General features: G+C 37.9%; 3 protein-coding genes across 7 annotated transcripts; all 3 read right to left on the bottom strand.

Moving 5' to 3' along the window:
* Positions 1-1,843: 1,843 nt before the first annotated feature.
* On the bottom strand, positions 1,844-5,807 carry LOC108625190 (neuropeptides capa receptor). Its single transcript, XM_018024986.1, has 6 exons — positions 5,522-5,807; positions 3,650-3,740; positions 3,377-3,576; positions 2,977-3,228; positions 2,177-2,501; positions 1,844-2,090 (listed from the first exon to the last, which is right to left on the bottom strand). The coding sequence occupies exons 1-6, from the start codon at positions 5,805-5,807 to the stop codon at positions 1,844-1,846; spliced, it is 1,401 nt and encodes a 466-aa protein (XP_017880475.1).
* Positions 5,808-7,469: 1,662 nt separating this feature from the next.
* LOC108625236 (putative RNA-binding protein EIF1AD) lies at positions 7,470-12,120 on the bottom strand. Of its 4 annotated transcripts, XM_026813711.1 has the most exons (4): positions 12,058-12,120; positions 11,960-11,970; positions 7,800-8,072; positions 7,470-7,719 (listed from the first exon to the last, which is right to left on the bottom strand). In XM_026813711.1, exons 3-4 carry the CDS (start codon positions 8,064-8,066, stop codon positions 7,519-7,521), a joined length of 468 nt encoding a protein of 155 aa, XP_026669512.1. In that variant the 5' UTR covers positions 8,067-8,072; positions 11,960-11,970; positions 12,058-12,120; the 3' UTR covers positions 7,470-7,518. The 4 variants fall into 4 exon arrangements, with proteins under 4 accessions (XP_026669512.1, XP_017880560.1, XP_026669513.1 ...); XM_018025071.2 differs by lacking the exon at positions 12,058-12,120 and having other exon boundaries at positions 11,960-12,043; XM_026813712.1 differs by lacking the exons at positions 11,960-11,970; positions 12,058-12,120 and adding an exon at positions 11,855-11,913.
* Positions 7,988-12,051, bottom strand: tam (DNA polymerase gamma, catalytic subunit tam). Of its 2 annotated transcripts, XM_026813704.1 has the most exons (3): positions 11,960-12,051; positions 8,204-11,854; positions 7,988-8,072 (listed from the first exon to the last, which is right to left on the bottom strand). In XM_026813704.1, the coding sequence occupies exons 2-3, from the start codon at positions 11,832-11,834 to the stop codon at positions 8,068-8,070; spliced, it is 3,636 nt and encodes a 1,211-aa protein (XP_026669505.1). In that variant the 5' UTR covers positions 11,835-11,854; positions 11,960-12,051; the 3' UTR covers positions 7,988-8,067. The 2 variants fall into 2 exon arrangements, with proteins under 2 accessions (XP_026669505.1, XP_026669504.1); XM_026813703.1 differs by lacking the exon at positions 7,988-8,072 and having other exon boundaries at positions 8,079-11,854.
* Positions 12,121-12,450: the final 330 nt, after the last annotated feature.

Here is a 12,450-nt window from a genome sequence, read left to right as displayed (position 1 = left end):
ATCCACGAGTGATGATTATTTTCTTAGAAATTTGTTCATAAAACATTCGATATAATCTTGTTTCAAGAGTTTATCACAGTTTTCTCTGGGTTATTTTCGAGATCAAAGTGAAGTTTTCTTTGGGTTATTGCTGATTACCATAAGAGTACATGTAAATTTCAAGACACTATAATTTTTCAAAGAACCCATGAATTGATTTAAAATTTGTGAGGTAGCTTTTTAATAGTAACAGGAATCTAATTCAATATGCTAGCATCGTTTAAGTGTATAGCTTATACATTCTTAAAGCATACGTTAATTAGTATCGATAGGAATATCATCGGTAAAATGATTAGAAGGTATTTTTGATTTACACATCGACGATGTCATTAAAGACGGTACTTCGCGGACAGACTATTCATCATTGTGGGTACGGAGTTTCGACATTAGTGGCAAACTTAGCTGAACGAGGTAAATTAATTACGTAACGAGATGGTCAAAAGTTAAACTGCACTCGAGACTTCTGTTTTCGCAAATACTAAATCCCGTTTAACGAACCGCGGACATTTGAGTTTGATTTTTACGAACGTGAGCAAACTCAAATAATATGTACACCTTACAAGCACGCTACTTATAGTTCAAAGCTTTAAACGTGACATCATCTTTCCTTAATTCCTTGAAAGCGGAACTTATCAAGGTAATTATCACCTAAATGAACAGTATTCGAGATAATCATGAAAGTTTCAACAAAATTAATTAAACGCCTGATAGTACATTTTATCACATAGTTTCTGAGTTATGCTTAATCAAAGTTGACTACTTTTCGATTATATATAACGTAATATACATATAACAATCTGGAAAGAATTGGCTAGAATTAAAGATATTAATACTCAAACTTTTCAGTTTTTTGTTCGATTACTCATATTTTTTATTAATAATAACTCTCTGAATTTTATAAATTTTTCTCTACTCAACGCTTTAGTGAAAATATCTGCGATATACTCATTCGACTCGACTTTAGATACTTCAATTAATTTTTATTTTACACTCTCATGGTCACAATGATAATGAATTTTTATATATTTCGAGTTAAGCTTATGCTAAACACATACAGGGTGTCCCAGAAAAAGTGTTAGAGCTGAAGAGAGGTGATTCTGTACGTGTTTTTGAACAACAATTTCTTTTACCAAAATGCAAAGTGAAGCATGGTTTTTGAATTATTAACAAAAAACACTGACCAACAAGAGCGCATCTAGGGCCTGCGCTAAGCCACGGCCGAATGTTACGATCCGAGCCAACCTACCCATGGCTGGGCCCTACGCGTGCTCTCATTGGTCAATGTTTTTCGTTAATAATTCAAAAACCATGGCTCACTTTGCATTTTATCAAAGGAAATTGTTGTTCAGAAACACCTCCAGAATCACCTCTTTTGGCTTTTGGGCTCTAACACTTTTTCTGGGACACCCTGTATAAAAGTAGTCAACCTTGATTAAGTATAACTCAGAAATTATGTGGTAAAATGTATTGAAATTTCGCAAGAGTATGTATCAGGTGCTTAATTAATTTTGTTGAAAGTTTATAGTGATTATTTCGAATGGTGTACATTTAGGTGATAACTACCTTAAACACACTTAAAACTGATAGGGGGTTTGTGTGTTGTTACCGAGAATGTCATATAAAACTATCGGTATTTACCATTGGAATTTTTATTAAACATACGAAATCTTATGACCGAGTATTTGCTTAAAAATTCGCTTAAAAACATATGCAGTATCAACGAATAATAAATAGTACGAAATATAACATGAACTTAAAAATTATTATGTACAATATTTTCACATGAAAAAGTGGAAATCGTATATTATGTGACACTAGTAGTGGTGGTCGTGGATATAGTTTTTTGTAGTAATAATTTGCATGCTGGATCGTTTTCGTCCCTTTGTTCCTGCGAAGCGGACTGCGTTCGATTGAGAAGAGGTTTCTCCGTGGAATCTTCCTTCCTCAGCATGTAAGGTTTCCGAGAAACGTTATCATTCGTGTTTCCATCCTTAGCCAAAGCCTCCCCGTTCTTGGTCCGAAACATCTCCTTCGCCTGGTTGATTGTATTCCTGAACAAAAATCGTACAAGTCGGTCCACCTACAGACGCGTTATCGTTCACAGAATTTTTCCTACAACGATTTTAACGAGGTTTACCTCACGGAATATCCAAAGTCCGGGTTACCAGATTTTCCGTTTGTATTGTTATTGCACACTTGAGACTCTCTGGCAGTCCAGACTTTTCTGCCCGATACCATCGACCCGCAGCAGATTGTTTGTTTGAAAGCGTTCCGATACTTAACACTCATCAAATTGTACAAAATTGGATTCACAGTGGTGCTGAAGTAGTAGAGGCAGCCGCTCAAAATGTACAGCCACTCTCTTAGATCGGGGTAGTAATCGGAGTCTTGCCCGTACACGTATAATAAACGTTGCGCGTGAAACGGTGCCCAACAGATGAAGAATAAAATGACTACGGCGCCTGAAACAACGCAATTTGTAATGATTTCTGACAGGAGTAGTCCTACCCCCAACAGCATTCAATATTGCAGCACCGTTGCAAAAATATTTTACTGCAAGATCGCAATATTTCAAACAATGTTGCTGCAGGATTGCTACAAATGAATTTCTGAAAGTACAGATGGTATTTCTATAATTCCTTTACGTTATAATTATGATTACGATAATGATCTTCTTTATGATTAATTATATATGTATATGTATCATAATTTCCCAATAATATCGATATAACAATTACATAAAAATCGTGAGAAACGTTACTCTAACATTACTATAATGTTGCACTGCAACATGTAAATGCACTGTTGTTGAAATGTTGCAGCAACATTGTACGGCAATTGCAATGTGACAATGTTGAAGACTTTGTGCAGTGACCTTGTTGCAATATTGAATGCTGTGGGGGACAGTTCGTAATGCGTAGGTAAAAAACATCTTACTCAACATTCTAATCACGGATTTTCGAGATTGAACTTGTCTCGAGTCACCGTGAATAGCACCCTGCATCACCGAGTTCAAAGTGTTCGTTGTGCTGTTTCTGATTTTCAGTCCCATTCTCGTGTACACCACCAAGATGATCAGCATCGGTATCAGGAAAAATATGACGCTGCTCAATTCGTACAGAGGAAAATCAGGCATGTACGGTAACAGTATAGTGCAAATCGCGGAATCGGTCGAGTAATTCCCAGAACCTGAATAATTTTCAAGTTTTCGTAAACTCCTTTATATTATGCATTGAAGCACGTCCGGATTAAGTTCTAGTATCCTCCGAACGGGCATCAGAAAAACCTTAATCCAAGGCTGCGCGTAGGAAGAACGTAATTGAGTTTCATAGCTGACCTGGTGGGTATTCAACGAAGTTGACTGTCGTATAGATCGCAAACGGGATGGCGCAAACCAGCGCGATCGACCATGCGGCCAGAATAAAACGTATGGGCCTTTTGAGACCACTCATCGCGTAAACTCGAAACGGATGACAAATAGCCAAATATCTTTCCATCGAAAAAGCTACTATCGTGAGGACTGACACATACGAAGACCTGTCGAACGAGGAACAAATTTTAGATAGAAAAAATTCGGAGCGGTTTCGGAATTTCAACTAAATTCGCTTACATTTCGGACACGTATGCCCTGATCTTGCAAAGGCCAAGCCCCAGTGCCCATGGGTATTGCTGCCAGAAGAGACTAAGCTCGTTGGGTAATCCTGAAATTGATTAAACGATAACCATCGAACAATTTGCAGACCTGTCAATTGAAATTGAAATTTTTCATTTTCACGTCATTCGAACGTGTGTTCTTATTTTTTTACAACGTAATTTATTTCCGTGACAATCATACGATTGACGTCAGATATCTACAGAGGAGCGCAGTGGAGAAACACAGGTGTCTTTGTGTTTCGTGATCCGAGATCATTTTCCTCAAAAACAGCAGCTAATTAACTACGCATAAGCGTCAGAGAGAAACATTTTATAGATCGCTAGAACATTTTATAGATTTCATTTCTTTCTTTTCTTTATTTCATCGTCAGAGCATTAACACGATCTGCTAGATTTCAGATTTCGACAACAAAGTGAAAACGGTCGTCATTTTAAGTTTAATCAGAACGCGTTTAATCTCCGAGCAATATCGCGATCTACGAACATTGAAATACGTCGATACGAAATTACTCAATTGCGTTCATAACACTTTCTGAACAAGTACTAATTACAAAACTATAATGCACACTTCACAGATCGATAGCAGACGTGCGTAAGCGTTGTATCGCCCGATCTTATTGCAATGATTCCCATCATACTTAATTCCGAAGAGTGTATTGTCGATAACGATTCAACTTTCCCGATGATACTTAAGGGATACATGCTTATCACATTTGCGTCATGAAACGTATCGAACTTGACAAAGTACAAAGAAAATAGGATATATATATATCATTCTTGTCAGAAGAACTACTCGATACATTGTCATTCACCGTTCCTGAGATAGAAGTCTTTCACTTTTCACAATTCTTCCCATTATATCTAATCTTTATTTCTAAAAAACGAAATGAAAAGAAGGCACTGTGCAATAATTGTGATGCGAGGGAAGCTGGTGAAAAGCATTTTGCATCCAACAATCATGTTTTCGGCGACATTCGAGTTCCATTGTAACTCGGTGATACGTTCTTATCGTTATCTCGATCTTCAATTTCGACTATTCCACGAGGAACACGATCAGTAATTATCGTGAATCCAAAACAACGCTTCAAGTGTGCGTCGCTTAAAATGTGCTCCAATCCTACGTATATAGGTATGTACATAATTTGTTGGCGATTTGGACACACGGGTATCGCGTGTCAGCCATAACATTTACCCCGACTTTGCGCTATGACGCGAATAAAAACGACGTTACGAAGCAAACAATCCACTGAGAAGATAACAATCGTTCGTGTATACACACGCGAAGATTAATTTAAAGCCTTTATCAAGCACCTTTGATGTAAGGAAGTAGAGGTAAAGTCGTACCGTTTACGGTTCATTCTTTTGTCCTCCTTTTCTTTATTAATTACATAATATAATAACGTCCAGCAAAAATTTATGAAGTCATACTGCGTTCCCACTGACGCACCTCTGTGCAGATATCAGTCTTTTCTTATCAAAATACTAAAATGAACCAATAAATTGAAACTCTATCATCATTTAAACAGTCAAACTGAACGATTTAGGGCTACAGCGTATTGTCTACATATAAAGCAACACTCATATTTCTTAATAAAAAACTTTTTGTCTTCTACTTTGAATACAAGATATTTTCGCAATAGCTACAAATCTAATTGAGTCCTAGACAACGATTAAAAAGTGAATGACCGTTCACACATTCGGATCGCACGTGTGTCCGCAATTATCTGTATCAAATGTCTACTAATCTTTGTCATAGTCGTTTCACGAATTGTTCTTATGAACAAAGTGGATCAGACGACGCAACGAGCGCACTCGGATCGCAACTCACCCAGAACAAGTAGAATAAGATCGGATATAGCCAGACTGAGCAAGTAGTAATTCGTGGCCGTTTGCATCGAAGAATTTCTTATGATCACGATGCACGTGGCGACGTTTCCAAATATCCCGGTCACGAAAATCGTGACGTACGCTATCGTGAGCGGTACGACCATCTTCATGGGCAAATACTTCGGCCCGAGTACCTTCTCCAAGTATTCGGACTCTGTAAGATTCTCCAAGTCCCAGTCTTTCCAGAAATCGAACAAATCGTCCGCGTCGTCGCTCGACGTTTCCATAATGACTTTCCCGAATTCAGGCGTAAAGCTCTCTCTCCGTTATATCAAGTGGAATTCCCGACGAAAGCGGCCGGGCATTGATCGTCGAACATTTAAAATGAGAAACGGCGAGTAGTTAAATGAAATCGATTCGAATCCGGGTATCGTTTATTTTAAGAATCGATGCTCGTATCTGTTGAAATAATCATCACTGGTAAACAAAGCATTGTATCGCGAGACTCGATAACCAGATCAGTCGAGTCAACAAACAGCGATCCGCGGATCATTAATAGGTCAGCAGTTTAAAGTGAAGCCAGCAAAAATTTGTCACGAATCGGTGCACCATAATACCCGGTTTATTCTATAAAGCAACAAAGTACAGTTATTTTTAATGTCTGTTCCTTTCAGAGCATCCCGAACAATTCAATTTGCCATCTCGGGGAAGATTGAGTTCGGCACGTAAGTCTGCGGCAACGTTAGCCGATTCGTTTCTTGTTAATGTTCCGCGGTGTATTCCCATTGTTATTCGTCATCATCGAATCTCCGCAGAAGGAACGTGTAGCGAGCGCACCACTTGATTCGTTACAAATAATCAATAGTACATTTGCACAAATCGTTACAATATTTCACGATGAAACGGTTTGCTTCTCAATTACGACGGACGAATTCGATTTCAGATAGACACGCGCGGTGATAAATAAGGGCGTGTAGTTTGCTGTCATTAGCACAGAAAATCAAAATAGCTTAATAGTACAGAAGTAAATTAGCGAATCGTCGCCGTCGATGATAGGGTACCGCGGACAGTAGCGTAACTGATTGTAACATTCTCAACGATACCGTCAAACACCTGTCCTCGCAGCAACCTCATCTCGCGATCTCACCGATAAGAGAATCGGTCTTGTATTCCGTTCAATCCTATTACAATTTCCAGCGCATTCAATTGTCGCGCGTGAAGCTTCTTATCTTACACGCGCTACTTCTAGAATTTAATTGTTGTTTAATCACAGTCTCGCGCACCGATAGAAAAGGTGCACTTGTTTTAAACGACGTATAGAGAGAATGTATATTTTTATTCGTAGTATTAATGAACCGTGACGAAATCCTTGATTTTCTTTATTTCAGACAGAGAAACAGATCGCAAATAAAAATAATGAAGTTTGAACAAAATTGACGTACGAGGTATGTTTGTGTTAAACAATTCAAGAGTTTATAAGAAATGCATATTTACTCCTGTGTTATCTATATGATCGTGATTCATTCGCGAACTTCGTTTAAAGAACCTTCAATTTACGTTGCAATAAAGGATGATACGTTTAGCGACTTGAAAAGTTTACAACGGCATTAAGAGAATATTAATCAATCTAAAACGTTTATTCGGAATTTAGTATATAAAGAGTACGCAAGTGCCAAGTACATCTTTCAAGGAAGTGGATTTCAAGATCCTTACTTTCTAATTAAGGACGGGATGAAAAATTACAAAAAATCTATTATCCGATAAGATTAATCAAACAATGCAACGGTATTTTTGCGATAATGTTACGATAAATTTGCGTAAAAACGGAGGCATTTTTTTAATGAAATAAAATATAATCACGACGCTGATCCATTTCTGAGGGAGTACCATTTTAATAAAATATTTATGTTAGCTTCAGTAGCGGAAAGTGCAGAATACAGAGTAATACATTATTTTTCACATATAAACAACTTTATTATTTACAACGCCGTATAAAAATTATGAACTAGAATTAAACTCATCGGAACTTGTATCACTATCATTATCTGGTATACTACAATTACGATTTATTCTATTTGTATTTACAAAAAGATCATCATTTTTATCACCGTCTTCGCCGGTGGTTCCTCGATTGGAGTCAGACGTTTCATCGAATTCTTGGGGCCAACAGTTCTGCGCGCGGTACCATCTTTTATGCTCCTAACAAACAAATTTTGTCGTCAAGAAATCGTACAAATAAATTAATCGAAAAGTATGCAAATATTTATGAGAAAACTTACTCGTGTTAATATCTTGACGATCTCGGCCTTTACTTTATTCCCTTCTGGTATTGGTTCCACCAATACGAAATCATTTCGTTTCACCCAAATGTTTTTTCGAAATTTCGTCGGCATAGACACGAGATACTCATTCCCGTCAGTGTCTACGACTTCGTGAAGATTATTACCGCACGATCTTATTATTTTTACGATAGATTGCGACTCGGCGGGAACGCTTAGATCTTCGAACTCTTTAACGAGGCGCTTAAGCTTGGATACCTTCGACATTTTAATCTGTAAATTTAAAGGTAAATGGGAACATAAATTTTACAAAATTATACTAATTGTTGTTTGATTAATTGAGCTTTGGCTTCATTTTTCTTTGGAATCGATCTTTTATTCTTTTTTTACATCGTGCCACGGACCTACAGATCCTTTCGATTTTTCAATGGTTGACCATATGTCCAAGCTTTCGCCCGGTGATATTTCGTAACCATTCTTTAAACCGTGCGGATTCGAGGGCGTAGTACAATCGTTTTCCGATTCTTTGCGTAGTACCGTATCTACTTCTACAGAAGTAAAAAATGCCACCGACATCGGCAGATCTTTCATTCCGACTCTCGAAGCGCAAAAAGACCGCGTCAAAAGATTAGTTATGTGCATTGCGAGCGCTGCGTTATACTTGTAGCGCGACGGTACCAAATACCGAACTTCGTCGTGAAAGGATAAACAAAATCGTATATTATCTTTCATCAGCCACTTCATCGAGACCAACATTAAATGTAGGAAATCAACCGCACCGCTCTGAACCACCCAATTTACTTTCGTGGGCAGATATTTTTCGTTATTCGCCTGATTCTCCAGAGCACGAGTCAGTCGACAATTCAAGAAAGGTGTGACGGGATGGGGGCTCCCGGCGATCTCTTCGAGCCTATTGAACATTGCGGACTCTGAACCACCGATCCATTTGCTCTTCTTAAACATTTCCTGCACGGTCTTTCCGTGCAACGTTGCAAGTTTGTACGCTTCGTAAGATGAATACTGCTTGTCGGTCAATTCGTTAACGCATTCGGATTTTAATTCGTATATCTTCTTGCCCTTGGTCATGGTGAACATTTTTCGTGACTTGGACGTCGCCTCGCCGTCCGTCATACATGGATTGAACTGTTTCAACAGTCTTTCGGCAAACCTCTGGCCGGCGCCGTAGATTCTAGCGTAGTTAATAATCTTGGCTTGATTCCTAGAAATTCCAATAGCCTTAGCAGTAACGCTGTGCATATCGGTCTCATTAGACTTGGTCCCAATTAGCGTCATCCATCCGAAAGGCGTTGCTCCATGGATCTTCTTGTAATAAGCATCTCCTATCATAGACGCAATCCACAATTCTTGACTGTCAACGTCGGCGCCGACTAAATTATATCCTGGCGGCGCTTGAATCATTGCTCGCAATTCCGAACCGACGCGTTCTTCGGAAGCGTTGGAAGCAGTCATCCAAGTGGGCTCCACCGCTCGCCTAGTTAATGTTCCGCAAACGACTACCTTGGGTAAAATTGACCCGTACTGCATTCTTCTTCTTGTATTTTTAACAGTGCTTGGCAGATGGGAATCTTCGAACCAGATTGCAAACTGCGACATAATTCTATCCCTGTTGTTCCTCCAGTACGACAACATACTAGCGATCTTCAATATTTCTGCTGCACTAGCATCCGAGCCAGCCAGGACGTGTTCGGAAAATTTATTAAGAAAATCTTTAGCCAACGGATTGCCGACATTATAACTTTTCCCATCTTTGTGCGGTAATTTCAGAAAGTAACAACAATTATCGATGTCCACGTCACACCAATGCGCGCTGCCATTGTAAATATTTACTAATTCATCTCTAGGCTGTTTTTTCTTGCCATACCAGAATTCAGTTTTAGGCAGGTCGATCTCCACCTCTTTATCGAGAGTCGTCATTGCGTAGTCTGTATTATTGGACGAACGCATATTTTTTAGCAAAGGACATTTAGCCAGAAGCTGTTTCAAAGGCACTTTAGTGTCGATATTTAAATCATTACTGTACGGCACTAAAATTCCCCATCCTTTGTCCTTAATATGATGTAAAGGAAAGCATTCCCATGTAAGATTTAGGAGTTTGGGAACAATTTGCATAGAGATGCTTATATTCTGCGGACCTGGCGACCAGTTCTCATCGGTTACTTTAGGACAAAGTTTTCTATACCACGCGGGATACCCTGGCATATGAGGTAGTCTCGAAGGTAAAAATTTTCTCGTCTCCATCAGGTAGGCGAACTTCTTCTCCAGAGGATCCTCTTCCTCTTCGTCATCTGTTAAGTAACTCTGAGCTTCTGTCCTTTTCTCTTCTTGTACGTTTTTTACTAGGCACTTTTTCTTAATATTAGTTTTAGAATATTGTGCTTTTACTTTAAGTGTTTGTGTACTCCAGTCTTCATTCCACATCCATAAGTCTTCTTTATATTTTTCATCATGCATAAGTTCGCAAACAGCATTGGCTCTTTTAGTAAGAGTCACCTTAGTTTCATAGTTCAGATCGTCGAACGTTGACTCTGACTCGTTTATGTATCTTTGCCAATTAGAATTTATGGGTAAATATGCTGTACCAATCTCTAACATCCCCGCCAGAGTAACAGGGTGAGGGAATCTTTCTTCAAAAATTGGGAATAAGTGGCACAGCACGTTGTGAGTAGCGATCACATCATTTGCGCAATAAACCATCAAAGAGTTGAAGTCTTTCTTAATGTCTACTAACGAACCATTCACAAATATATCTCTAAAATCTTTGTTCACTTCGAATCCACAATAAAATTTGTGAATCTCTGTTAAACTATTTAACGAAGTCTGCATTTTTAAGTCACATTTTTCATCCGTGTCGTTCTTGGAATTTAAAATAGTTCTCTGGTAGCTATTAATGCCACCAACACATATGTGAAGCGACATTGTATCGACAAATCGTAAACCTGTTTGTTTCAACCAATATTGCTCTTTAATTTTACTCCTATCGTATGATACATTGTGGCCAATCATAATTTTTGGCTTTTTATGAAAAGAATTTAACTTCTCTCCATGTTCAGTGGCTTTACTTTCTATTGGAATTAATTCATCCATAGTAAATTGTTTACCCTCGAAGTTCTTGCTTACACCATCTATTAAAGATTTTGATACCCAACCATACCATGCCCGATTGCTTACTGCAGTTGCTAATGTTGGCAAAGGACCCTCCTTCATGCAAACTTCCACATCAAAAATAACAGCATCTTCTAATGGATGGTCTACGCTTTCTATTCCATTGGAAGTATATCTTGTCCAACCTTCTCTTAACATCCATTGTTGTGGCATTGGTGGAATGTCTTCCATAATGTCTTTTACAAGTTTTATGTAAGGTTTGATTTGTGCTTTTCCAATATTATAGAAATGTTGCTCTATATCGTCTCCTTCTAAAGGAGGTATCTTTATATCAACATCACGTAGTCTACTCGCTTCGTCAGTTTTTATCCCATAAGACAGTAAATTGTTTTTTATAGATTGTATTTCTATATTTGATATCTTCTCTTGACTATGAGAGTTCTTAAATATCTGATTGTATAATGATTTTGAAAGCATTTGCATATTGATTTCATTAATTCTTATATTCTTTTGGTCAGTCTCTTTGTCACAAATCTTTTTCTCCTCAACTTCATTTTGTGTTGCTGTTATATTTTCTGTCCAAGAATTGCTGATGTCCTTGGGATTGTCACTTTTAGTGTGTATCGGTATATGAAAGCTTTGTTCAAAATTTTTAGGTATGCAAGGAGAATTTTTATATTCTTCATGTAGTTTATTTGGTGAAACAATTGAAACTTTCGAAATCTTTTTATCGATGTCTTCTTTGCACTTCCCATCGCGCTTATCAACATTCCCGATTAAAGTTAACAGAGGCTCGCACTTTTTGATACTGATTATTTTCTTCGAGAACTGTTTCCATTCAGTGGCATTGGCATTATTATTTATTATCGGATTCTTGTGCCCGTTAGATATGTTCATCAGATGACGTCTCATTTTTAGTTTACTTCTCTCACCTTTTCAATTTAATTTCGGAGTTAGCACGGTTAACACGTGACTTTGTTATTGTGGAAGGATGCAAAGAATCTATAATTACTGTATCGTTTTAATTAATAGCTTACCGGTTGACTATAGTTGCGCTTCAGGAAATGATTTAAATTTCGTCGGTTAACAAAATTAAGTAAAATAGTATTTAAATATCTTAATACTGCTTGATACTTTCAGTCAGGTCAGACAAACCTTAACAGCCTAAAGGACAGAGCAGGACAGAGCTTTATTTGCTTTATCAGTCAGGCTTTGTCACGGTAAAGCGTGACAAAATACGTAAGAGGGATGCAGACCCACGGGCGCATGCGCTCCCAAATTGCTGGTCCAAGTATATTTTTTCCTTTCACTTCTTATTTATTTATTTATTATTTGCATATAAAACAATACAAAATAATGCTAAGTAAACAATTTACCGAATGCAAGACAATTCAAAATGCGCGCTATAACCTTAAAATACAGCGCTACCAGATAGTGACGGCGATTGAGGAGTGACAAACATAATACTTTTCTATTCATTGATTTTTCCTAATTCTTACATGTATCCTATGATAGTTTTCAAAAATTG

The sequence above is a fragment of the Ceratina calcarata genome, unplaced genomic scaffold (assembly GCF_001652005.2).
Source record: "Ceratina calcarata isolate Rehan_Ccalc_2016 unplaced genomic scaffold, ASM165200v1 scaffold35.2, whole genome shotgun sequence".
NCBI lineage: Eukaryota > Metazoa > Arthropoda > Insecta > Hymenoptera > Apidae > Ceratina > Ceratina calcarata.
The sequence above is the reverse complement of the archived record's forward strand: the minus strand, read 5'-3'. Positions and strand labels throughout refer to the sequence as shown.

Coding starts and splice junctions, on each gene's coding strand:
- LOC108625190 (XM_018024986.1), bottom strand. CDS start 5,807: ATGGAAACGTCGAGCGACGACGCGGACGATTTGTTCGATTTCTGGAAA. Junction 2,502..2,976: donor ATCCGTGATTAGAATGTTGA/GTAAGATGTTTT, acceptor GCGTTGTTTCAG/GCGCCGTAGTCATTTTATTC. Junction 2,091..2,176: donor GACTTTGGATATTCCGTGAG/GTAAACCTCGTT, acceptor ATTTTTGTTCAG/GAATACAATCAACCAGGCGA.
- LOC108625236 (XM_026813711.1), bottom strand. CDS start 8,066: ATGTCGAAGGTATCCAAGCTTAAGCGCCTCGTTAAAGAGTTCGAAGAT. Junction 7,720..7,799: donor TCGTCAAGATATTAACACGA/GTAAGTTTTCTC, acceptor TTTGTTTGTTAG/GAGCATAAAAGATGGTACCG.
- tam (XM_026813703.1), bottom strand. CDS start 11,834: ATGAGACGTCATCTGATGAACATATCTAACGGGCACAAGAATCCGATA.